Source organism: Mercenaria mercenaria, unplaced genomic scaffold, assembly GCF_021730395.1.
Source record: "Mercenaria mercenaria strain notata unplaced genomic scaffold, MADL_Memer_1 contig_3292, whole genome shotgun sequence".
Lineage (NCBI taxonomy): Eukaryota > Metazoa > Mollusca > Bivalvia > Venerida > Veneridae > Mercenaria > Mercenaria mercenaria.
This window is the reverse complement of record NW_026461417.1, coordinates 20,247-46,891: the sequence shown is the minus strand read 5'-3', so window position 1 is coordinate 46,891 and position 26,645 is coordinate 20,247. Positions and strand designations below refer to the sequence as shown.

Genomic DNA, 26,645 nt, shown 5'->3' with positions numbered 1-26,645 from the left:
ATGTGTTATGTTCAAGAACCACCCCTAGCTCCAAGATCAAGTTTACACTTAGAAGTCAACTCAAATCTGAATACTTATATTATACATAAAAAACATCAACCAATCGACTATACTACATTTGTCTCGTTGGCGCAGTAGGTTAGAGTGAACGTCGCATACAATGTATGAGGTGTAGGTGTGGGTTCGAATCCCGGAATGGTAAGACTTTTTTATTTTTTGATAACTGCATTGTATTATGTCCAGCTTTTTTCACGAAATAAATGTGCAATTTTGTGAAAGCAAGTTTGTGAATATACTTTATGTAAAATATGTCACAGTAACAATGTCGAAACCGGTGTATAGATATAGTGATGACGCTAGAGAACTTAACAGAAACGTGTACAAATTTTGTATGGAAGAGAAGGAATCTGGTTTGAAACTCCCACTTGCTCGTGCCTGAACTCACCGTCGTCAGCAGATCTACGGCACAGATCTAAGATTGTTACTGAGAAGATGCAAACAACATAATGAGAAGACAAAGAATAACATTATCTTCGATAACTTCAACCAGGGTGTGGTGCGAGATGTACGAACAGAAGAAAGCTCTTCCAACGTTGGCGAACGTTTAAGTTGCGCGTGATGAGATTCCTGAACCAGTCGTTATCAACGTTCATGATACAACGGACAATTCAGAAACTGACACTGCCAGCGAATCGGAGGATTAACTTTGTTTGTGAATAGAAATATTTTTTTTTCTGATATGAAATAAATTTTGAGAGAAAAAAGTATAAAAGAAAAGAAATGGGAAAAAATGAAGAAAAAAAAAATCAAAACAGTAAATATTAAAGTCCAGTCAATAAAATATAATACGTACTTTTTGAATTATAATTCATAATACAATAAAAAAAAATCTGTTGGGTTTCGAACCCACATGTTGTGTGTGTGCAATGTTTCAGCGGCAATCACACTTACCAATACACTGTGCAGTCTTTGATCGCAACTCATTTAATTTCTAACATTACATACCTATTTCTTACATAAATCATCAGCCGAGATGATCCGAATACCACATTCACCTTAGTTGATGAACTCGCCCAAAGGTCATTTTTGAAGGTCAAAGTATATCTAGATATACTTGTATTTTCCCTATAAAATGTCAAGGTCAGTAGTGGCTATTGTTAAGTTACCTTTAAGACACACCACAAATAACTGTAATCTTTTGTATTTCCATGATGGTAATTATACATTTTTAATGAAGAAATGAGAAGTAACAAGTATCTAATTACAATTTGACTGTTACAGATATAGGGCTAAGACCATGTACTTAATGTCTAAATACATCATTCAGTTAATGTAGTAGTATGCACGATTATTTGCACTAAGTTCATGTGAGAGGACAAAGTGGACCACTAGGTATTGGTTGGTCTTTAACACTTTTAATTTCTTGAATACCGATGGATAAAGATAGATGCTGTAGCCTCACTCCGGGAGAACTACGTTCCGACGTAAGTCATGTCTCAACGATATCATGTGACATATCTCAACGATTTAGTTGGGGTGTCGCTCCGTATGACCTTGTTGATTCATTTAATATTATGTGCAATAAAGCATTGATTCTACGTTTTCATAACTGAAAAGATGAATTTGAAGTGTGGAAGCTATATTAGCTTTTTGGAGCATTTTGGAAGATACAACGAGCTAGTTACAAATAAACTTATGTAATACATAAATGTTGCAAGGCCGCAACGATAACAGACAATACGTGACAACGTCTCACATACAGTGTTGCGAAGTCTAAACAATATACTTACCGTTTTAACTTTTAGAAAATTCTTATGTACATCTTATCTTTACGTCGAGAACATTTCTTGACACTTTCATAAATGACTGGATGACGTCTGAGCAAGGTACAACAATTTAATCAGTATGACAAATGTATTTGTCGTTATCATTTTACACATTAATTATAGTCATACGCAGGCTGGAGTAAATTTCTTTGTAATGGATGCATAAATTCATATAAAGTTTCAGCATGAAAGTTAAAACGTAAAGTTATTGCTGTACAACAGAAACAATTATGTTCAGGTGTTCGCTATAGAAATACTTTCATTTATATCAAAGTCCATGGAATGTTGTAAGCATTGTCGGTGGCTCCTTCACAATAGTGGTGTTCTGCTGAACCATTACTCCTTTTACTCATACATTCAGTTTTGAAAAAAGTGCATACATGTTATGCATTTCAATGTTTACATTCTACGTTAAAAGCGGATAGAGAACCTGTCAGGTTTTAATACTTGGAAAAACATTACAATTTAATTATTTATACTTTACTGCTCGTCCTTTTTAAACAAGCACATTTCCTGAAAATTTCATTATTTCGATTTGTTTTCATCTCACAATTTCCTTTTTAGATTCACGAAACTTATGCATTTACTAAGATATGCCAAACTTATGCAGCTTACTGCATTACCTTTTAATTTTTCTTTTTCAAACACAATTCAAAAAAGTCGTTCGGTAACTCGAATATCTTTACTTTGTCGTTTTAGTGAATCGCCCTTTTTCCTTTCTTAAATTGAAAGTCATGCAAAAATAAGCATTTATTTTTTAATCTCAGACAGATTTGAAAAAAACAAACATTTTAAATGGCATTGTATATTCTGTGCACCCACAGTAAGTTGAAACGTGAAAGGCCTCCGCGGCCAATGGTCGCTGACTTCGAATCACTTGCCATCGCAACTATGTGCTTGAACTTAAGCTTTAAGTGGGATTTTCATGTAAGATATCAATACAGTACGCTTGCAGTAGGTCGTTTGCTCTACAAAGATGCCCGTCCGTATATGAAATAATGTTCAGAAGGGCACCTAGGTCTTTCCATCACCATGAACCTTAATATATTTAATTGTCTCGGAGAGACGTAGAACGCTTCATAAATGTTACTAAATGGGCTCAGAATAGCTTATACATTCAAACTTATTAAATAGTACGTACATGCGTACACCGGTAATCAAAACTGTATAGATAATCAGGATCGTGAAGCATTACTTCCAGAACTTTGCATATAAATTAGCTATTTCGCAACAAATGTTTTCGTCACTTTGCTCAGGCGTATTGCTCATTTTGTCCGCAAATACTATTTACTATTACGTGCGAATGCATTAGGAAGCTGAGACGTCATAACTCGTAACCGCCCATGGCGCAAGTGCCCTCAGGACAGATATTTCTATCCAATTCGTAAACACATGATGAAGTTTTTCTTGCATATCGTATACAAATAAGCGTTTCATTTCTGACAGATAATTTGTGTTGCCGTATTTTACAAATAATAATAGAAATTTAAAGCAAATAGAAATACTTTTTTTGTAGCACCCCCTCTTATGGTAGAGTATTAACGCACATCACATGAAATTAACGTCCGAAAGCTGAAGTGACGTCATGACGTTTCAGTTGTAGCGTAACGTTATGTTCTTTCCGTAAAATAACGTATTTTGGACCGAAAAATATACTGTATGTAAAAAGGACGGAGAGAAGGTCTCAAGGTACCTGATATTGTCTTAGTTTGCATATACAATACCATATATAATCAATGCATGAAGCGCTACTTGTCGTTACCAGTTCGAGAGCCATCTGACATGGGGGTGCCAGATGGGTTTTACATGCATGGGTAAAATCAACGGAAACGCCAGTCCGGTGTGCAAGAATTTTTTTTTTCTTTTTACATACCAAAAACTATTTTCCATTGAGTTTCAATGGACCGGGATCGTGCAGTATTTTTCCTTATTATATACGTTACTATAAATAGTAACAAAAAAGCCGTTTAAAACGGTCATTACGGCTTCTGTTTATGCATCAATAATGGCGCAGTGCGCCTCACTCGCCATAATCAGAATGGCCCCGGGTAACCGGATGTCAGTGCGTTCTAATGTTGACGTCATGTAGCAACATTATTATGGCGATTGAAAGGGCGCTGAATCATGTTCAGATCGTTTGTCAAATATTTATGGCACTATTGATAAAAAGCAATACAAATAATGCTTTTAAACTTTTGAAAATATTTGAAATGAAAATACCAAGATATATATGAAGCGAAGGTATATAATAAAAAGGTCAATAAACGGCTGATTGTGCCTTATAGCCGTACTGGCACACATAGTTTCATAATAGCCCTCGGGCTAAAGCCATATAAGCGTGCCATTATGGCAAGAAAGCACAACCCAGTCATACATTAACCTCTTGGTAATTCTTCGTGAAATGTTTTTTCCAACCCTAAACTATGCTTTATGTAAGAAAGGAAAACTATCAAGGCATTTGATTTTATACAATGTATAGCCTCATATACAAATAATATAGTAACTGAAAAGCTGCAGTGAATGCTAGTACCAATAAAAATTGCACTTTTAACTTTTATTACAATATTATAGGTACATATGTAATAAACAGGTAATTACATTGTTTAACCGATACATATTGACATGGAACGCTTTCATATCGGACGTGGATGTTTTCTAAACGTTGTAATAGAAAGAATCGCGTGACGTCCATGGTGTCCACGCGCACGTTGCGACAACAAGTTGACGTCAATTTCGCGGAAAATATTAATGCACGTCAGTTTGAATTATTTGTTACATTTTCGAAGAAATTCTGGTAATTTCCCTGTTTTTCGTAACAAAACGATAATTAAGACATAAAGTAATCATTTGGAAGTGGGTACATAATAAAAAGGTTATCGACTTTATATGTAAGTATATGCACTTGTTCTTTCGCGGATGATATTGCCTTCCTAAAGTACCGCTGCACAACAAGGCATATATTCACATACAAAGTTAATAACCTATAAATATTGATGTTCCAGTTTCATATCGGGTGTGTGTCGTCAATTGTGACGTCAGTTTCATGGATTTCGTCACGTTTTTAAGTTCTTTAACTAGGACGTTTTGAGTTCCACTCGGGCTAAAGAACAAAATTTATATCATTGATATAATGAATAATACACGTGTAGTAATTATAAAAGGTTTTAGATTAGCATCGAGAAATATGCATTCATTCTTCATTAAGTCGCGCAATATTCTTATATGTCTGCTGCAGAACACGTTCATATTTCAATATACAAATTTAATAACCTACAATTACTTACCCACGTCATGTTGCTTAGTTGCCTCCTGTGCTTCAAAAGAATCGTTTTACAGACTTTATAATAATTAAGGTGTGCGCTTTCGATAGTATAAGTCATCTCCGCGCTACCTCGTACATATTGCTTTCATTTGGACAAAGATATCTTGGTTTCTGATATATTTTACTCGAAAAGCAATGTTTTAAGCCGCAAGACTTCGATGAGTGTCAGTAACGCTTACTTGTGTCGCGTTTAGAGTTAGTAACATCATCGGTTAGAGTGAGGAACATGATATTAAATAAATATTGCGTGTTTATGATAAAGCAGTTGCAGAAATACATTTCTAAGATTAAAACTGGCATTGCCTTTAATCGATTCAGTGACTGTCTGTAATTATTCCTTTTGTAAAAAGTGTAGTATATATATTTTATTCTGTAAAATAGCAAAATGCTTATTTTTTCTCAATAACAGACGACTGTTTTTAAAATCTAAATGTTTTATTCAATTTATGCGATTACTTTTAGAATCTGAAAACATGTTCATGTCAAGGCACAGGTAAATATAATCAAAGTAATTATTATATATGAAAATTATGTAAGCCGTGTCATATTGAGCGATACCGTAACCAAACGTCGTTGAGATATGTCACGTGATATCGTTGAGACATGACTTACATTGGAACGTAGTTCTCCTGGAGTGAGCCTATAATTAACGGTTAATGCGAACACGATAATGATACACACCGATAGCTACACGAGAACTACATGCAGATATAGACTTGCCACAGTTCGCTACTGCGAAAATACAAAGTGGTAATTTGGACTGGGAATTCACGGCATGCCTTTGATCTGGAAATCTATATTAGTTACAGCGATACCAGAAAGTATGAAAACCACTTTGTAAGCATTATATAGATATAGACGTCTGTAGGCACATACATCATTAAAATAAAATATACAAAAGAAATTATTAAAAGACTATGCAATTTTCAAAACTAGTTCGTTGAAAGGGAGGTAATCACAAACTGCGATTTCATTGGTAATGCAATTTGAAAAAGACTGTGCATGCAAATGTTTTTTTGTTTTCTTCTATGGTACAAGCACATGTTAAAAGACGAGCGATGCGGTAATATGGTCCCGACGTTAAAGTTGCTACACATTGCTACTCACGTGGTGTTTATCATTGTATGTTCTGAAAAAAAGTTATTTTTATGCAAAGAAGTAATAATAATAATTTTATAGCTCTTTGGTTTACTTTGATTTATCTTTATAGCTCTTTGTTTTATGTTGAAAAATTTGGAATTACATTGTCAAAAACATAACTATTTTTTTAAAATCTACCTAGAAATATGATATGGAGTAAATAAGAAATGCTTAGCAAAACTGGCTATCGGAAACGTCTGGCGAATTTCAAATCATGACGAAATTTAAAGGAAGGAAAACGGCAAATAAAATGCAAGTCGTGGTCACATCCAAGAATGCTGTTTTCTTTTGTGCTAAGGCAGTAATAAAAACATACCTTAGTTAACAGTATCAACCGTGTACCCAGTATTTAGTTAAATGTATTCCATGTGCAAGTTTATCCCAGAACAGTCAAGTGTTGGAAAAAAAACGTACGTGTTTTTCTCTTACGATCAAGTTTGCCGATCTCCATGTTGTTGATGACAACTTAGGTTGCTTTGTATCGACAGGGACGCCACCGGGGGCATCAAGCGTTGATTGAACGTAGCTCCTTGTTTTCTTTTAGTATCCAAGAGAAAATGTTTACCTAGTTTACAGCAACTTCCGAAACTTAAAAAATTCTCGTTCATTCTCCGAAGATTTTTACCTAATTTTGCTTTCTATAGATTGTCGTATGTGACTGTAATATTTTATTTCTAAATTACTAGTGATGTTAGTATAAGTATAATAACGTGTTTACCATCTCTTTATTTTCACATGATATCATAGCATTTCCAACCACGTTGACCATGTATATTGTATAGTATGTTGTACAACGAGGTACCTTGTGTACAAGTTGAAATAAAACTTCTGTTATGTTCTGTTCTGATGACCATTACAATGCTGGTCATATGGCGACTTTCCAGCTTAAAGGTGAAAGGAGGCGACGTTCCAGCTTAAAGGCGAAGGGAATGTCTAGACACTGGGAAGGAGGATGGGGGTTAGTACCACCAATATGCTACACAACATAGCTGGATAGTACGGCTGCAATTAATATGGCTGAACATTCTATGAAACTTAATTCAGTATAGTGTAAGCATCCCGTCATATATTTGCAGACACCCCTGAACCTGAAATACATGCACACAATTAACTGGCTCTTATTTTCAGCGAAAACCAAACTCGAACCATACTTCGATCCGGGCCTCACATGTCCAGTATAAAAGCACGTTTTCCCCGCGCCGACTTTCACACTTTGTATTCAGTTCTTTTTTTTTTTTTTTTTTTTTTTTGGATTTAACGTCGCACCGACACATGATAGGTCATATGGCGACTTTCCAGCTTTAATGGTGGAGGAAGACCCCAGGTGCCCATCCGTGCATTATTTCATCACGAGCGGGCACCTGGGTAGAACCACCGACCTTCCGTAAGCCAGCTGGATGGCTTCCTAACATGAAGAATTCAACGCCCCGAGTGAGGCTCGAACCCACATCGATGAGGGGCAAGTGATTTGAAGTCAGCGACCTTAACCACTCGGCCACGGAGGCCCCCGTATTCAGTTCCAACTGATCATTTGCCTGTATACTTACAGATACACTATGGCACTTAGAGGGGTTTTTGGTGTTGTGATGGTTGTTTTGGCGAAGATTTAGCTGTGGTTTGCTTGTGGAGTGGCAGCGGAGGCAGTGGAGGTAGCAGCGGAGGCCGGGGACCCTGTGGGAGGGGGTGTGTTATGTTTTTATGTATGTTTGTACAAGGTATTTCAAAGACACCGACCTCTAAAGAGAAAACAAGAGGGCCATGATGGCCCTATATCGCTCACCTGTTATTATTGCACTTGAGGACAAGAAGGTCCTCAGAAAAAATATCTAAGTCCAAAGGACAGGAACAACAAAGGAAATAAATTTAACCAAAAAGAAAAAAAAATCTTAAAAGGTACAGATATGTCAAAATACACCTAAAAATTGGAGGTACCATCCATGTTGTACCACAGAAAAGTGGTCTCGGTTTTTCCCTACGGCCAATAATAAAAAAGTTACTAAAAATAAGCTATTTATAATAATGTAAAAGGGAAGTAATTAAAAAGAAAGTTATTGTAAGTGAACAAAAGAAGGATCTGCCAAATAAATCTGTTGACATAAATGAAATTTCAGATCAGTATCTTCATTAGTTACGGAGCTATACCCATTTTAATTTGAAATAAAGGGAGGTAATTTGACATAAAATCAGTCCATAGTTATCTACCCTGATTGGCTCAGTCCAACTAATAACAATAATGAAATTTCAAATAAGTCCTATAAGTACTTACCGATATAAATCCATTTTGACTACAATCAGGGGAGGTAATCAGATATAAAATAACTCTGGAACCTACGATTGGATCTGATTTGTCATGGAATCCAAGATTTACTGTTGTTGAAGATATTTTGGAAGTTTGTATCAAATAAAACCATAAATGAAGTCTCTATATGGCTGCAAAAGCCAAGATAGCCAATTTTGGACCTTTAAGGGGCCATAACTCTGAAACACATGATGGAATCTGGCCAGTTCAAGAAAGGAACCAAGATCTTCTGGTGATACAAGTTGTGTGCAAGTTTGGTTAAAATCCAATCATAAATGAAGTTGCTATTGTGCAGACAAGGTCAAAACAGCTAATTTTGGCCCTTTCTGGGGCCATAACTCTGGAACCCATTAAGGGATCTGGCCAGTTCAACAAAGGAACTGAGATCTTATGGCAACACAAGTTTTGTGCAAGTTTGATTAAATTCAAATCATAAACGAAGCTGCTATTGTGCAGACAATGTCAAAATAGCTAATTCTGGCCCTTTCAGGGGCCATAACTCTATAACCCATAATGGAATCTAGCCAGTTCAAGAAAGGAACCAAGATCTTATAGTGATACAAGTTGTGTGCAAGTTTGGTTAAAATAAAATCATAAATGAAACTGCTATTGTGCAGACAAGGTCAAAATAGCTAATTCTGGCCCTTTCAGGGGCCATAACTCTGGAACCCATTATGGGATCTGGCCAGTTCAAGAAAGGAACCGAGATCTTATGGTGATACAAGTTGTGTGCCAGTTTGGTAAAAATCAAATCATAAATAAAGCTGCTATTGTGCAGACAAGATCAAAATAGCTGATTTTGGCCCTTTCAGGGGCCATAACTCTGGAACACATAATGGGATCTGGCCTGTTCAAGAAAGGAACCGAGATCTTATGGTGATACAAGTTGTGTGCAAGTTTGGTTAAAATAAAATCATAAATGAAACCACTATCATGCAGACAAGAAATTGTTGATGGACGCACGGACGGACGGACGGACGGACTGACGAAGGGTGATCACAAAAGCTCACCTTGTCACTATGTGACAGGTGAGCTAAAAATGAAAATACAAACTTGGTACAGTGTGTACTGATAACTGTTGACAGTCGCTGTCTCCGTCAGCACTGTGGAGAAACGGACACCGGATATAGCTCAGAAAGTGATAAGTAAACAGGCAAATGTGCAGTTGTTTTTCTTTACCAGAGGTAAGATCTTGCTGTATCATATATGGCCTAAATCTGGTGGTTGCTACATACCCTAGTATTTTTGTTACCAGTGTTACCCCTTGTGCCCTTTTTGTTACTGAAAGTTTATAGGCTATTACCTTTTGTTACTAGTGTTACAAGGTACACATAGATAAGCGGACATTTTTATTCAAATGAACTATATGTCTGCATGGTTCTGATGTTACATTTTGTTACTAAGACACAGAACATTTGTTACTGGTAACAAAAATACTAGGGTATGTAGCAACCTCCAGATTTGAGCCATATCTAGCGACGTCTATAACATTTACTTACACTACAATTTATGTCTTTCTTGCTCAGCCTAGAATAAACTAAACCATCTTGAATATTCTTGGGTCTTTTGTAAGCAACAATAGGTTTATAGTCATATAATTGTCTAACACTCTCTTGTTGAGAATACTTTAGAAGATTCCAATATTGGTTTATTATTTTAGCAATATTAGGCAAAGATGGATTGTAGGTACATACAAAAGGAATGACTTTATCCGTATTTCTGTTACTGCACGAATTAAGAGCATCTTGCATTGATAGAGAAGAGGCCTTCTTTAATGCCTCATTTATAACACATTCAGGGTAGTTACGTGCTTGAAAGTATTCTCTGAGCTTGTCCATTTCCTTGTCAAAAATGGTATTATCCGAAGTAATATGCCTAAAGCGCTTAGCCTGGCTAAAGGGAATACCCTTTTTACATGAAACTGGGTGACATGATGAAAATTCTATTTACTGATGACTGTTAGTGTCTTTTTCATGAACACTAGTGTGCAGGATACCATTTTCATCATTTTCTATGTTAACATCTAAAAAAGTAGCAGTATCTTTAGAGTAACAATATGTAAATTTTATAGAATCATGAAAACTGTTCAATCTGTCAAAAAAGTCTCATTTACCAGTTCTAAGTGACTGCTGAATCAAATGTAATGTTAGACCAAAGCATTCTCTAGTTATTTGGCAAAAATGTCTACTGTTCTGGGTCAATGTGACCTTGAACTTTAACCTACTGATCTCAAAATCAACCTCCCTATTAAGCTTCATGAACCTAGACCAAAGCATTCTCGTGTTATTGTCTGGAAACCGTTTAACAGTTCTTGGTCATTATGACCTTGACCTTTCACCTACTGATCTCAAAATCAATAAAGCTCAACTGCTTGTCATGCCTAACCTTCCTATCAGCTTTTATCCTAGGCCCAAGTGTTCTTGTGTTATCATACAGAAACCGTTTAACTGTTCCGGGTCACTGTGATCTTTGGCCTATTGACACAATAGGATTCATCTGTTGGTCATGACTAACCTCCCTATCAACTTTCATGATACTAAACCAAAGCATTCTTATCATTCGGAAACTGTTATAAAGTTCCGGGTTACTGTGACCTTCACTAATAGGGGTCATTTGCTGGTCATGACCAGCCTTCCAATTTGTTTTCATTATCCTAGGCCAAAGTGTTTTCGAATTAACAGACGAAACCGACTGGTCTACTGATCGGTATGTACTGCGACCAACATCTGCAAAAAATACTCGAGGAAGGCAGGTGTGTTAAGGAAACTGACATACTTTGAGTCTAGCAACCGACCAGTTATGTGAATGTGTGCCAAGCTAATTGAGTACCAGTAGCCATCCATATATGAAAATTTTACAGACCAGAGATGAAAATGCAACCACATCTTTTAAGATTGAAATTGACCTTTGAGCTACAGGTCTGGGTCTTGAATGCACAAACAGTCAATATTTGTGCAAAGTTATATAAAGAAGAAATCTATTCCCCCACGGTAAAGTTACTGACAGGTCAAAAACAATCAAAGAGCTTGACAACAGGACAAGGTGCAAAAACCTATTGTCCCAAAACAGTAGGAAACTATTAGTTAAACTTTCTGTAAAAAAATATTCTGTGTTTTTCTTATAAAAAATTCAAGGAGAGAATGTGAGTTCAATAATTAACATTTTATTTTCATTAACTAAATGTATATACAGTTATTAGTTCCAATTCATGACACTTTATCATCACATTTTGGTCTTCTTTTCCTCTTAGGTAACTCTGCGTTTGGATCAAATGGTTTATTATCAAATAGCTGTGTGTCTTTAGTGACATTCGCCCCTGAAAATATAAAGCAAGCAAGTAAACAGAATGTCAGTCAAAAGAACACTAGATCTTCATTTAAATTTTAGTTCAATCAACATGTACCACAATCTGTAACACATTTGTCTTTGGTAGATTCTGAAAGATTTTTATTCCCACTTTGCTGTATAAAAGGAACAGAGCAAGTTAAGAATTCAGTTATATTCATACTACTACATGAACATGAAGATAAAAACATGATGCAATATTCGTTGGTAAAAATGGTTAAAAAACAAGAGCTGTTTGAAAAACACGTATACTTCCCTTGAAAGCCTGTTGGGAGTAAAGTATACAACCATTTTTATAATCAAAGTCACTGTGACCTTTGACCTCCTACCCTTAAACCAAATCCAATTATGCTATGAGGTTTGACAACCATAAATATAAGCATTCTCCAGCTATTGACAAAACTCCATTTTAAACCAAAAGGTCACAGTTACCATGACAAAGTGATCCCTTATAAAATAGGGGTCAACTACTGACTATCATATGATAACCACAAGCCAAAGCTTTTGTCTCGAGATCACTGTGACTGACCTTTGACCTAATGGCAACAAGGTGTCATCTAGTGATCTCAAGCAATCATGCTATGGGGTTTGACCTTTGTACTTAAAAGTGTTTTCCACTTACCATAATGATCGGATACTATATTCAGTCTCAAGGTCACTATGATGTTGGACATTTTACATAACAGCTTTTATCTTCTCCCTACAATCATCCTATGCACTTTGATCAAATCCTTCTCTTTATTTATCCAAAATCAATTTGTCTACAGACCGACCAGGGAGCATAATCAAAACAAGAGCTGTCCGTAAGACAGCCAAGCTTGACTATTTGAAATATTGTCCCAGATGCAGGAAATTATTACCCAAAATGTTAAATATCAAAAGAGTTTTATGTTTAAAAGGGGTCATAATTTGACCAAAATGCATATCAGAGTTATGGGACTTGATGCTATCAACTAGTTTTATAACGCCGAAGGCACATGAGAAGTTTCAATTCAATATCTGCATTTGTTTTGGAGATAGTAACTTGCATGTAAAATTTAAACCAGAATTTTTTACGCCCAAAAGGGGGCATAATTTTCCAAACATAAATGTCAGAGTTATGGGACTTGACCCAGTGAGGTTGGTAACTGATCTAGAAAAAGAAAAATTAAGTTTCAAATCTATATGCCTTTTGGTAATAGCTGTATGTACTTGCACGCAAGATTTTAACCAGGATTTTCTAAGTCCAAATGGGGGCATAATTTGGCTAAAATGCAGGTCAGAGATATGGGACTTGATGCTATCAACTAGTTTTATAACCCCGAAGACAGTTCAATATCTGCATAAGTTTTGGAGATAGTAACTTGCATGTAAAACTTTAACCAGGATTTTCTAAGTCCAAAAGGGGGCATAATTTGCTCAAAATACATGTCAGAGTTATGGAACTTGACCCAGTGAGGTTGGTAATTTATCTAGAAAAAGAAAAAATAAGATTCAAATCTATATGCCTTTTAGTATTAGCTGTATGTACTTGCACGCAAAACTTTAACCAGAATTTTCTAAGTCCAAAAGGGAGCATAATTTGGCCAAAATGAAGGTCAGAGTTATGGGACTTGGTGCTATCAACTAGTTTTATAACCCCGAAGACACATGTGAAGTTTCAATTCAATATCTGCATTAGTTTTGGAGATAGTAACTTGCATGTAAAACTTTAACCAGAATTTTCTCAGTGACGCCGACGGCGACACCGATGCCAGGGTGAGTAGAATAGCTAGTCTATTCTTTGAATAGTCGAGCTAACAATATACCCAATCTTTTTCAAATGGGGGGATGATTACTCAATTAACTGGCTATATGTTCAAGTGCATTACCGTATTCTTATATTAAAAATGGGATGTACAAGTGGTTTTATAAAGGTGTACTTCTAGATTTAGGTAAAATTTCAAAGTCTGTACACTTACTGACTCATATACATATTGTACTAAATCCTTCACGTTCCATTCTTTACAGAAGTATGTCTATCCCTTACTAAGATGAAACTCAAAGTGATATTTGATGATGATAAGGACAGAGAATAGAATGAAATTGAGAATGGTGTCATAAAACTATCACCAAAACTATTGCAATATCTGATGAAAAAGACCATAACTGCTTGAGTTGCTTGACCGAAAACCAAAAAAGGTCTTCCCTATACTCACTCAACACCCAGTTTGAAGTTTGATTTTGGAAAAAGAATTTAGTTTTCTGTACTTTGCTGGCAGATAAAACACGGTTTCGAGTTCAGATGCGTTGTAATCTAATTATGACACATCTGAACGAAAATGTGTGTTTTATTTGCCAACAAAGCATGCAAAAGTAGAATCTATTTCTATTCTAACATGTTCAAATTACACCAGGAATGGATACTAATCTGAGATTAGGCGGAATTTCCAAAAGTAGGTCATTAACATTTTGTGAAACGTGTTTTAATTGACAAGACAATACAGGCTAAAATTCTTCTTTGTTTACATAAAAGAAAATCTTAAAAGTGTTAGAATAGTTATAAGATACAGCAAAACTGCACACCATTACATACAACACTTTTCACTGTAACAATATCTGACCTCAGTGACGTCTGCCCTGTAACCAAGGAGAAAACCCATGATTGTGAGGTTTGATGATAATAGGGTCAGTAGTTACAAACAAGAGGGCCATGATGGCCCTAAATCGCTCACCTGTTATCATTGCACTTGAGGACAAGAAGGTCCTCAGAAAAAATATCAAAGTCCAAAGGACAGGAACAACAAAGGGAAGAAATTTAACCAAAAAGAAAATTTTTTTTTAAAAGGTACAGATATGTCAAAATACACCTAAAAATTGGAGGTACCATCCATGTTGTACCACAGAAAAGTGGTCTCAGTTTTTCCCTAAAGCTAGTAATAAAAAAAACTACAAAAAATAAGCTATTTACAGTAACGTAAAAGGGAAGTAATAAAACAGAAAATTATTGTATGTGAACAAAAGAAGGATCTGCCAAATAAATCTGTTGACATTAATGAAATTTCAGATCAGTATCTTCATTAGTTATGGAGATATACTCATTTTAATTTGAAACAAGAAACGCGGCAATGCCACGAAACCAGGTTTTCAACACTTTTCATAAGAATAAACAAGAGTGCCAGAATGTCACAATATACGCCCGTCAAAGCAAATTTCTTTACTCTAGCACCTGTATTTGCAGATGTAATTTTAATTTTGTGGTTGTTTAGTAATCATTGTAATTCTTTTGTTTTTCTAAGTCCACAAAAAAACTCCTAACCAGGTAGAGATACCTTAAAATACACCTAAAATTAGAAAGTAACAACTATGTTGTACCACAGAAAAGTGGTCTTGGTTTTTCCGTACGGTCAATTATAAAAAAGTTACAATATAAGTTATTTATAGTAACAACTAAGGGAAGTTAATCTTAAAAAAAAAAAAAAAAAAAAAAAAAAAAAAAAAAAAAAAAAAAAAAAAATTGTAAGTCCACACAGAAATCCTTACCAGGTAGAGATTGGTCAAAATACACCTCAAAATTGGATGTAACATGCATGTTGTACTACAGAAAAGTGGTCTCGCTTTTTTCCCTACGTCTAGTAATGAAAAAGTTACAATATAAGCTATTTATAGTAACAACAAAGGGAAGTAATTCTAAAGAAGGGAACTGCGCAAGACACTTCGTCTCATGATGGTGTATAATTGTGCCAAGTTAAATCAAAATCCCTCTATGCATGAAGAAGATATGCTCCGGACAAAGTTTTCATTCTTGTATCCTTTGACCTCTAAGTGTGACCTTGACCTTAGACCTAGGGACCTGGTTCTTGCGCACGACACTCCGTCTCATGATGGTGAACAATTGTGCCAACATTCATCAAAATCCCTCCATGCATGTAGAAGATATGCTAACCCTAACCCTAACCTAACCCTAACCCTATTTTTAGTAACAATGACCTTGACCTTGACCCCAGAAACCCCAAAATCAATCCCAAGCTACAACTTTATATAAGTTTTCTATACACCAAGTTTCATCATGATAGCTCATTCCTAAGTTAAGTTATTGACCGGAAACCCTTTTTCTATTTTAAGTAACAGTGACCTTGACCTAGACCCCAGAAACCCCAAAATCAATCCCAGCCTTTCTCTTGATATAAGCTACATACATACCAAGTTTTATTCAAATATCTTTACCGAAACAAAAGTTATTGACCGGAAATCCTTTTTCTATTTTAAGTAACAGTGACCTTGACCTTGATCCCAGAAACCCCAAAATCAATCCCTGCCTTTGTCATGATATAAGCTACATACATACCAAGTTTTATTCAAATATCTTTACCGAAACAAAAGTTATTGACCGGAAACCCTTTTTCTATTTTAAGTAACAGTGACCTTGACCTTGACCCCAGAAACCCCAAAATCAATCCCAAGCTACAACTTTATACAAGTTTTCTATACACCAAGTTTCATCATGATAGCTCATTCCTAAGTTAAGTTATTGACCGGAAACCCTTTTTCTATTTTAAGTAACAGTGACCTTGACCTTGACCCCAGAAACCCCAAAATCAATCCCAGCCTTTGTCTTGATATAAGCTACATACATACCAAGTTTTATTCAAATATCTTTACCGAAACAAAAGTTATTGACTGGAAACCCTTTTTCTATTTTAAGTAACAGTGACCTTGACCTTGATCCCAAAAACCCCAAAATCAATCCCAGCCTTTGTCTTGATATAAGCTACATACATACCAAGTTTTATTCAAATATCTTTACCGAAACAAAAGTTATTGACCGGAAACACCAGTTTGATGCCGCCGCCGCCACCGCCGCCGTCCGCCCGCCCGACCAACATCTACCCCAATCTAATAACTCAGGTTTTCGTTGAAAACCTGGTTAATAAAGGGAGGTAATTTGACATAAAATCAGTCCATAGTTATCTACCCTGATCGGCTCAGTCCAACTAATGACAATAGTGAAATTTCAAATAAGTCCTATAAGTACTTACTGATATAAATTCATTTTGATTATAATCAGGGGAGGTAATCAGATATAAAATAACTCTGGAACCTACGATTGGATCTGATTTGTCATGGAATCCAAGATTTATTGTTGTTGAAGATATTTTGGAAGTTTGTATCAAATCAAACCATAAAATTAATGAAGTCTCTATATGGCTGCAAAAGCCAAAATAACCAATTTTGGACCTTTAGGGGGCCATAACTCTGGAACCCATGAAGAAATCTGGCCATGGCAAGAAAGGAACCAAGATCTTGTGGTGATACAAGTTGTGTGCAAGTTTGGTTAAAATCAAATCATAAATGAAGCTGCTATTGTGCAGACAAGGTCAAAATAGCTAATATTGGCCCTTTCAGGGGCATAACTCTGAAACCCATTATGGGATCTGGGCAGTTCAATAAAGGAACTGAGATCTTATGGCAACACAAGTTTTGTGCAAGTTTGATTAAATTCAAATCATAAATGAAGCTGCTATTGTGCAGACAAGGTCAGAATAGCTAATTCTGGCCCTTTCAGGGGCCATAACTCTGGAACCCATAATGGGATCTCGCCAGTTCAAGAAAGGAACCAAGATCTTATGGTGATACAAGTTGTGTGCAAGTTTGGTTAAAATAAAATCATAAATGAAGCTGCTATTGTGCAGACAAGGTCAAAATAGCTAATTCTGGCCCTTTCAGTGGCCATAACTCTGGAACCCATATCGGAATCTGGCCAGTTCAAGAAAGGAACCAAAATCTTATGGTGATACAAGTTGTGTGCCAGTTTGGTAAAAATCAAATCATAAATAAAGCTGCTATTGTGCAGACAAGGTCAAAATAGCTAATTTTGGCCCTTTCAGGGGCCATAACTCTGGAACCCATATTGGAATCTGGCCAGTTCAACAAAGGAACCGAGATCTTATGGTGATACAAGTTGTGTGCAAGTTTGGTTAAAATAAAATCATAAATGAAACCACTATCGTGCAGACAAGAAATTGTTGACGGACGGACGCACGCACGCACGCACGCACGCACGCACGCACGGACTGACGATGGACGAAGGGTGATCACAAAAGCTCACCTTGTCACTATGTGACAGGTGAGCTAAAAACAGTGGAAGTGAGAGCTGTACCATGAAACAAAAAGCAATGCCCAAGCCAGGGTGAGTACAATAGTCCAGCTTATTTTTCAACAAGAAAATATGACAGACTGACAAACAGACAATTCAAATACTATATGCTTCACAGGTTTTCAGCATTGGAGTCTGTGGGGCAAGAAGCATAACAATTTGTCTTTCTAAACTTCTAATACTATACTTACTGTAATTTCCAGTATCTGGATTATATTCTGCTTGGACAACCATTGTTCGTAGGGCATGTTCAGTACTCTCTGCTAGAGTAAGAAGCTGTTGAAAAGAAAGACAGTCTGTATGTAATTGATTCTGATAAAGCTGAATGCTTACAGTTGATTTAACCTTTACCCTGCTGCCAGCAAATGATTTTGCCTTTGTGACCAGTGCAGACCAAGATCTTGGTCCGCACTGTCCGCTATTCAGTCAGTAAATTTTCAGTGAATGCCCCTCCGAATAATAAATGGTACTACCAAAAATGAATAATCGACCAGTCCATTTTAGAAATTAAGCAGGGTGAAGGATAATATAGTATAACCTATACAATAGACATCTCTGAAGAGCAATCACCACTAAACAAAGGCAGATAGTTTTCTTTCCTGTTAGATAAAATTCTTACTCAATTACCAATGCAGAGTAACAAGCTCTGATCATCAAACAATATAAATCTTCTCTAGAGATGCACTGAGAAATTGCTGAGTCAATGAATCATGAACAAATGGCCCTCCACTTTATTGTCAACTAAAGTTTTCCTCAATAATGAATTCAAATATCCTAATAATGTCCCAGAAATAAACTAAAACTGGAGGAATTTCCACTCAGAACTATTAGTGTAACTGCAAAAGGATTTCTAATTACTATGACAGAATAGTCAAATATTGATCATTTGGGGGCATCATGTTAAAACTGCAAAACTGAAACTGTTGTATTGTTCAAAATAATGTTTAGCTTTTTCATCTTCTTTTGGCCAGAATAGATATCTTTTTCTCACTTATCGGACAGAAAAATCTCTATTTTTAGAAGTGCTGGAAAATCTTATCTCACATGGGTTATCCCACACTCCTGTGACGGACTACTTCATGCACTGAATATACATATTATTTATGTAAAATAATTAAAAATCAGGTACCTTTATCTTTTCTCTCCGTTCCTTATACTGTATTTCTCGATTCAAAATTCATTACTTTATGATAAGAACGTACCGTTACGCTACAAACGATAAACTACAGCGGAACTTTGTTATTGTGCGTCACTGAAATGTCACGACGTCACTTCTGCTTACGGACGTCAATTTCCCGCGTTTAAAATAGTTTCATATTTTCATGCTTGTTTTTATTGTTTCTGCTTTCTGGTAAGTGAGAAATAGAATCCATCATTGGTGTTCGGTGAAGACCGGAAATCCCAACCCTCGGGCGCACCGCTCAAGTCTTAAACTCGGCTCAGCCTCGTTTAAGACTTGAGCGGTGCGCCCTCGGGTTGGGATTTTCTGATCTTAACCGAAGACCAATGATGGATTCTCTATGACTTTCATTATGATTAATCAAGAATCAGGCCTTCTTTTGTACTGATTAACAAATATGGATTTTTGACTGATACCAACATTACCCTTAGTCTTCAAAACAATATGTCTTAGTGTTTGCATTATAGTGGTTGTATCACACATTTAAACATCCATCATAAATATTCTTCCAATAAATATTTCCAAATGAAACACAGTTTTACCAGGTAATCATAAGAGTAACACTGCCAAACAGAGAACATCTGGTCATTCAGTTTATTAAGGAGGTAGGTTACCTTCATATTTGTATTTGCGCATGTCCAACCGGAAGCTAAAGTGACGATTTACGACGACGTTTACGACAACTAAATGTGTTTGTTTATTCATTCTTCTGAGAACAAATCATGAACCTGTCTTCGAGCTGACGCTTTATGGTTTAATAATGCAGAAATAATGAATAAATTGCCGCAGAAATGCTTCAAAACAATGTTGCCTTAAAATGACGTCATTGACGTCATGACGTTACGTGTCAGTTACCACGCAAAATTAATAGCTTTTATCTTGAAAGTACGTAATTCTGTGCTTTTTCTATATTTTAACTATTTTCAAATAACCATTATATGCTGAAATATTTTTTATGAGTCTTAAATTTTGCTCTGAATAATAATCAATATTTTGTTTCTTTTATGTAGTTATATTGAAATGTTATGCGGAACGTAAGAAAATGGATGATGGTAACCAATGTTATTTGGAATATAGTTGGGTGAAAGGTTACTTGTTATGGCCATTTTCAAATAAAAGATCTAGCAGTTTGATGTGTAATACCTATTTTTCAGGTTCCGTCGATAATTTGTTACTTATACACTAAAACTAAGATCTAAAATTGTTCAAATTTCAGTAGAAAATTGTGGTTTCTTGAATTGAATTGATGTTACCATGGAAACGAAGCCCGTGACCTATGTATCTAAATGTAAAATTTAAAAGCGTTGACACTGGTCTATTTAAGAAACATAGCTTCGGCTTTTTATTTTCATTTCAACAATATCCACGAGAATAATAGCAGCATGCTGAATGATTTTTCCATGAAAAATGCTTGACGAGGGGTACTGCTGTAAGTATTCCAAGCTGTGAAATTTGTTTGAATAAATGCAAATAACACGAAAATATAACGTACGTTAAAAATAATATGTTTTAAAGCTACATTAACTAGAAAGAGAATCTTATTCAATATCTTTTTTGTAAGAAATTACGACAAAAAGCAAGATATAAGCTATTTTAAACATCTCTGTTGCCATGGTTACTTTAAACTTTAAGAAAAATAGGGTACCATGTAAAGTGCTTGGTATTTTGCTAATAATATTACACAAATATTACATGTTGGTCATTAACAGAATGACACTGAAGCTGTCGAAAACCCCTATTTTTATACATAGTTGTTTAAAAATGAGAGAAAATGCGTTACCATGGAAACACGAGCCCCGCGACATATACAATTTAATCATATATTAGAAAGCTAACGTGCATACTAGTAAAATTATCAATTATGCAGACTTCTACGGATATCAATGAAACTAAAATACACTGAAAAGTGTTAAATATCCGTATTTTCCTTCTTCTTTCAATATGAAATACCTTTGGAGGGTCATGTTCTTCAAACCTGGATAAAAATTGAACTTGAAGGGACAGACACAAACGAAATTGAGATTGTAGCAGTTTAAACTTCATATTACACGAAATACAAGAAAATGCTGCGGTTCAACTAATCTGAATTTACCCTTGTAACAAGGTAACCTACCTCCTTAAATAAAAAAAAGTTGAAAAGTCTAAAAAAAAATTGATAGCCTAGATTCACACAACATCAGGCTATCCCAATTACATGATCTGTACACCAAAATGCGCCATGATGTTTAAGTCAGGCTATTTGGCATGTCCTGCAAGTGTACTAAACTAATGTGTGTGCAACTAGCTCAACTAAAACAAGTGCAGATCAGGCAAAATCAGTATACAAGGCAAAATCAGTGTACACAGTCACACCCAGTTAATGACAGTAAAACATGGACCAGGAGTTGGACTAATATAATAGGGTTATTATAACAGTAGCTCGATCTGGGATGCTGCATTCGGCTTGAGCGGATTTTGCCTGATCGGATCTTACAAGGTGCGCAAGCCCCGAGTGTGATTCATCCTTGCAAAATCCACGAGAGCCAAATACAAAATCCAAGATCTAGCTACTGTTGAAGTTTTGAAGTTTTAGTGTGTGCAATTTATAGGACTGTGTCAGGTCATGAATATTATATTAAATTACAGATTTCTTTCTGCCTGTTTATATATACTTGTGAAGTACAAGCAGTAGTTTTGACAGAATTTATTAAGTATATAATCAAATTCCATACCTCTTCAATCTTCTGAGTATCATCTACATCTTTATTGCTTTTGAATTCTTCATTTATTTTCTCTCTAACAACTGAAGAAATAGAAAACTTGTCCTTTTAATATATCTTTAAAATTGTGTAAATTATGTATAATTAGCTTAATGTATGAATAGTGTATGACAGCTAGAGCTAAAAAAGAGAAAATACATTGACATTTGCATGAAAATGTTACACTAATGTAATCTGCAGTGCTTCCCTAAAACTGCAAAAACAACAGAATTAATTGCAAATGGCACCAATTTCAAACAGAAACTGATCACTGAATATGATGTATATACTGATGAAATACTTTCCTTCAATCTGATTTACCCTTCAGCCTGCTGGCAGCAAGTGATTCTGCCTTTTCGACCAGTGCAGACCAAAATCAGCCTGCACATCTGTGCAGGCTGATCATGGTTTGCACTGTTCGCTATCATTTGCTGTTGAATTATGAAAGGAAATGTTTCCTGAAGAACATAAAAAACTTGAGACAGATCAATAGAGAAAAGTGAGTCCAAACTCAATGTAAGAGAAAAAATTATTTCTTCACAAAGATTCTCTTCAACGGAAGAAACATTGCAACTGCAACTAATTTTAATATAAGAGCCTAGAACGAGTCAAACAACATAATTGTAAATTCTATGTTACCTCCTAGTGCGTATGTGTCTCCATTAAATACAGATTTTCTGGTCTTATGCAGTTGCTTGAAAATGGACAGCACCTGAAAAAAATGGCGGCAATGTGTCAGATGTAAAAAGTCATACATGTATTTTGCTTTTTCTTTCTCTAAGTCAATATCATCATTTTCAGGTGAACAAAGCTGTTGCTTGCTGAGAGAGATAGCAAACCAATCAGAAAATAAACTTTCCCATGGGCTTCAAGATACTGCTATTTCAGACAGTTTGTCTGAATCTGATCAGTCAAAATTACAATAATCATTGACTGATTTAAATAATATTTGTCTAATAGATATTTTCAAAATTCATAAACAAGAGCTGTCACTGGAGACAGCGTAGCTTGACTATTTTGATGCTGGATAGTGAAACTGGCCACATCTGAGGAAACTGGAGTTGTCACTGAAGTGTTTAATGACTCCAATGTGAATGAAGATATTGGACAATAGCTCGAGTCTGTGTCAAAAGTATTAAGTAGTAAGAGAGATAAAGATAAAGTGCACCACAACATTTAATAAGTATAATACTAAGCAAAAAGGGCAATAATTCATGAAATATTGGTGCAAGAGTGATGCATCTTGTGTCATATGACGTGGGTGACAAGGTGGAACACTTACTTCATGTTTGAGTCAAATCCATTTAGTAATATCTGAGATAGAGTGAAACTGCACCAAAACTTTAACCTGAAATTCTAAGTAAAAATGGGGAATAAATTTTAAGAGAAGAGATCACAAAGTGATCTTGGCGTCCACCATTGAGCCATTTTTGAATGTTCCAAATTTCAAGACTAGCTCAAGGTCAAAGTTAATTTCAGTACACAAAACTGTGCATGTGGTCCAAATTTGAAAGCTGTAGCTTGAGAAATGTGAAAGTAGGTCACTAGATCAATTTCAAGGTCAAAGTTCATTTTGGTATACAAAACTATGCAAGTGGTTCAAATCTAAAGGCTGTAAATTGAGAAAAGCGAAAGTAGGTCGCTAGGTCAAAATCAAAGTCAAATTTCATTTCGGAACATAAAACTATGCAAACTATGTCCAGATTTGAAGCCTAAACCTTCAAAAATGTGAAAGTAGGTCACTAGGTCAATGTCAAGGTCAAAGTTTATTTTTGTACACAAAGCTATGCATGTGGTTCAAATTTGAAGACTGTAGCTACAGAAATGTGAAAGTAGGTCACTAGATCATGATCAAGGTCAACTCATGTCAAGGTTCATCTAGCCACTCAAAACTATACATGTGGTCCAAATTTGAATGTTGTAGGTTATAGGCAAGAAGTTTTTCCCTAAACCATGTGACCCCCGGGGCAGGGCCATATTTGACCCTTGGGGAATAATTTAAAAAATCTTAGCAGAAGACCAATAGATGATGTCACATACAAAATATCAAAGCTGTAGGCCCTGTGGTTTTGGACAAGAAGATTTTCCAAGTTTTTCCCTATATAAGTCTATATAAACCATGTGACCCCTGGGGCGGGGCCATGTTTGACCCTAGGAGAATAATTTGAAAAATCTTGGTAGAGGTTCACTAGATGATGTTACATACCAAATATCAAAGCCCTAGGCCCTGTTGTTTTGGACAAGAATATTTTCAAGTTTTTCCCTATATGAATCTATGTAAATTATAAAAATAAACAAAGGGCCATAACTCACTCAAAATTTTTTGAACCAGTCTGATTTTTAGAGGGACACAACTAGGATATCAATACATCATTCTGGCAAAGTTTGGTTAAAATACCCCCTGTAGTTTCTGAGAACATGCGAAAACGAAAAATTGTTAATGGATGTACAGACGGAAGGATGACCAACCATGGATGCAGAGTGATTTGAATAGCCCACCATCTGATGATGGTGGGCTAATAAAGTGCATGAAGTAGTAAGAGAGATAAAGATAAAGTGCACCACAACATTTAATAAGTATAATTCTAAGCAAAAAGGGCAATAATTCATGAAATATTGGTGCAAGAGGGATGCACCTTGTGTCATGTGATGTGGGTGATAAGGTGGAACAACTACTTCATGTTTGAATCAAATCCATTTAGTAATAACCGAGATAGAGTGAAACTGCACAAAAACTTTAACCAGAAATTCTTAGTAACAAGAGCTTTGCTAACATAAAGCAGTATCAACATTTGATTACTGATATAGTGCATTTTATTTGACCTGGCGGGGCGTGGTTCCGCGATGGTCCACTACATTTTTGTGCAGGGTATGTAGTACATGTAACCAATGTAGCATTGAATTTTAGTTGTTGGTTACCAATAAAGATTATGGAACAGTTATATTGCTCTACCTTTTACTCGTTTTTTGAGATTACCATTTTTTGCATATGTCAGAGATTAACTCCGTCCCGCCAGGTCAAATAAAACGGACTATAAACCTTATTAAAAAGTGTTATCTTATACAAGATTCCTCATATTTAAGAATATCTATCACATGTTTCAACAAATGTTGACTTCACTTCAACTTTCCATAGATAGTATTGGCTGCACAGAAAATAGTGCAAGCAGTCAAGCATTGCTGTCTGCCAATAGCTCTTATTTTACAAAAAAAGTCATTATAATGTCATTGGTTCAAGGTCATGGTTAAAATGAAAGAGAATTTTTTTCACTGTGATTATCTAAAAGCTGGTTTCCAGTTTACACCTTCAATCAATTCCCACAAGTGGTTACTGAGATACCAGCTTACCAAATTAGGACACCGATGCTGACGCAGATGTGGACGCGGTGCACAGGTGAGCTTAATAGCTCTACCTATTCTTTGAAAAGTCAAGCTAAAAAAACTTAGGCGCTTAGAGGGATTTGAACTGCAATCCATATGTTCCACAGCACAAAAGATCTCTTCAGCCCAACACTCTAGACCACTGTGTAGCAGAGGGCAGGCTAATTAAGTTATCTAATTCCAAATTAGAGGTATCGAGTGGAATCTAATTTTCTATTTTTAGTAAAAGTGACCTTGACCCTTACCCAAGTGACCCCTAAATAAATTCTCAAATAAAACTATCTACAAACCAAGTTTACTGACAACAGGTGTACCCAAACTAAAGATATTGAGTGGAAACCATTTTTCTATTTTTAGTTTACTGTTACAGTGACCCCAAATATCATCCAAAGCTAAGTCTTCAGAGATAAGCTTCCTGTACACCAGAAACCTACCATTATGATGGTCAAATTGTGAAAAAAAAACAACAACAAAACATACACAATACAAAATACAAAAACAGACAGAAAACAAGTTGAAAATTGAGGCAAGGCCCTGGAACAGTCAGAAACCTATATAAAGGAAACTCAGGATTTAAAAACAATTAAGGCATGTCAACCTCCCACTTACCATATTTTTAACAAGTTTGACAAGACAGTGTAAATAAAATCACTCCCAGCAGGGAAAACATCAATGCAAACTTAAGTTATTGAGCAGAAATCATCTTTTTCCTATTTTTATCAACAGTGACCTTGACATTTGTGATCTCATATAATGCAATCCCAAACTCTGTCTTTATGCAAGCTACCTATATACAAGTTTCATTTGATTTTGAATTTGTAACTCCTAGATTAATAAGCCAGCTTAAAAGAGATTTCTGTAATTTTTCATTACTTTTTTGCTCCAAAAATTCTGATGCAACTGTCTTTATTTTATCTTTGAAACTTCCATGTGTCAAATATTGTCTTGGCACAACAACATAACAGTAAGGCTTTTAAAAAATTACAGTAGAATTTTCAGCAGCAGCTTTTGTAACAGGTGATAATAAGCAACTTAATTACTCAACGTATAGCACAGTATTTTAACAGAGAAGCCCAAAATTAATAAATTTATAAATTAATTACCAGATGCCTAGAATCCCCTATTCTAATGACAGTCTAGGCATCAGGTTACCAGACATAGGCTAAAACACGGGCTACGCGTCCCATTACCTGACAGCTAGACAATTACATTTATTAATTTTAATAACTGATAAAAATGGTACGAATTATTGTCATTTGTTGCAGATATGTTTTAATATCTAATTTATTTCGACAGATT

The 26,645-nt window shown here is 35.6% G+C and overlaps 1 protein-coding gene across 1 annotated transcript; it reads right to left on the bottom strand.

Annotated features, from left to right (window-relative positions):
* Nucleotides 1-11,728: 11,728 nt before the first annotated feature.
* On the bottom strand, nucleotides 11,729-25,978 carry LOC128552923 (complex III assembly factor LYRM7-like). The gene is made up of 5 exons (XM_053534005.1): nucleotides 25,956-25,978; nucleotides 22,605-22,677; nucleotides 21,939-22,009; nucleotides 18,239-18,323; nucleotides 11,729-11,903 (listed from the first exon to the last, which is right to left on the bottom strand). Exons 1-5 carry the CDS (start codon nucleotides 25,956-25,958, stop codon nucleotides 11,794-11,796), a joined length of 342 nt encoding a protein of 113 aa, XP_053389980.1. The 5' UTR covers nucleotides 25,959-25,978; the 3' UTR covers nucleotides 11,729-11,793.
* Between the last annotated feature and the right edge of the window lie 667 nt (nucleotides 25,979-26,645).

Coding starts and splice junctions, on each gene's coding strand:
- LOC128552923 (XM_053534005.1), bottom strand. Junction 18,324..21,938: donor ATACTCAGAAGATTGAAGAG/GTATGGAATTTG, acceptor TCTTTTCAACAG/CTTCTTACTCTAGCAGAGAG. Junction 11,904..18,238: donor TCCAGATACTGGAAATTACA/GTAAGTATAGTA, acceptor TTATATTTTCAG/GGGCGAATGTCACTAAAGAC.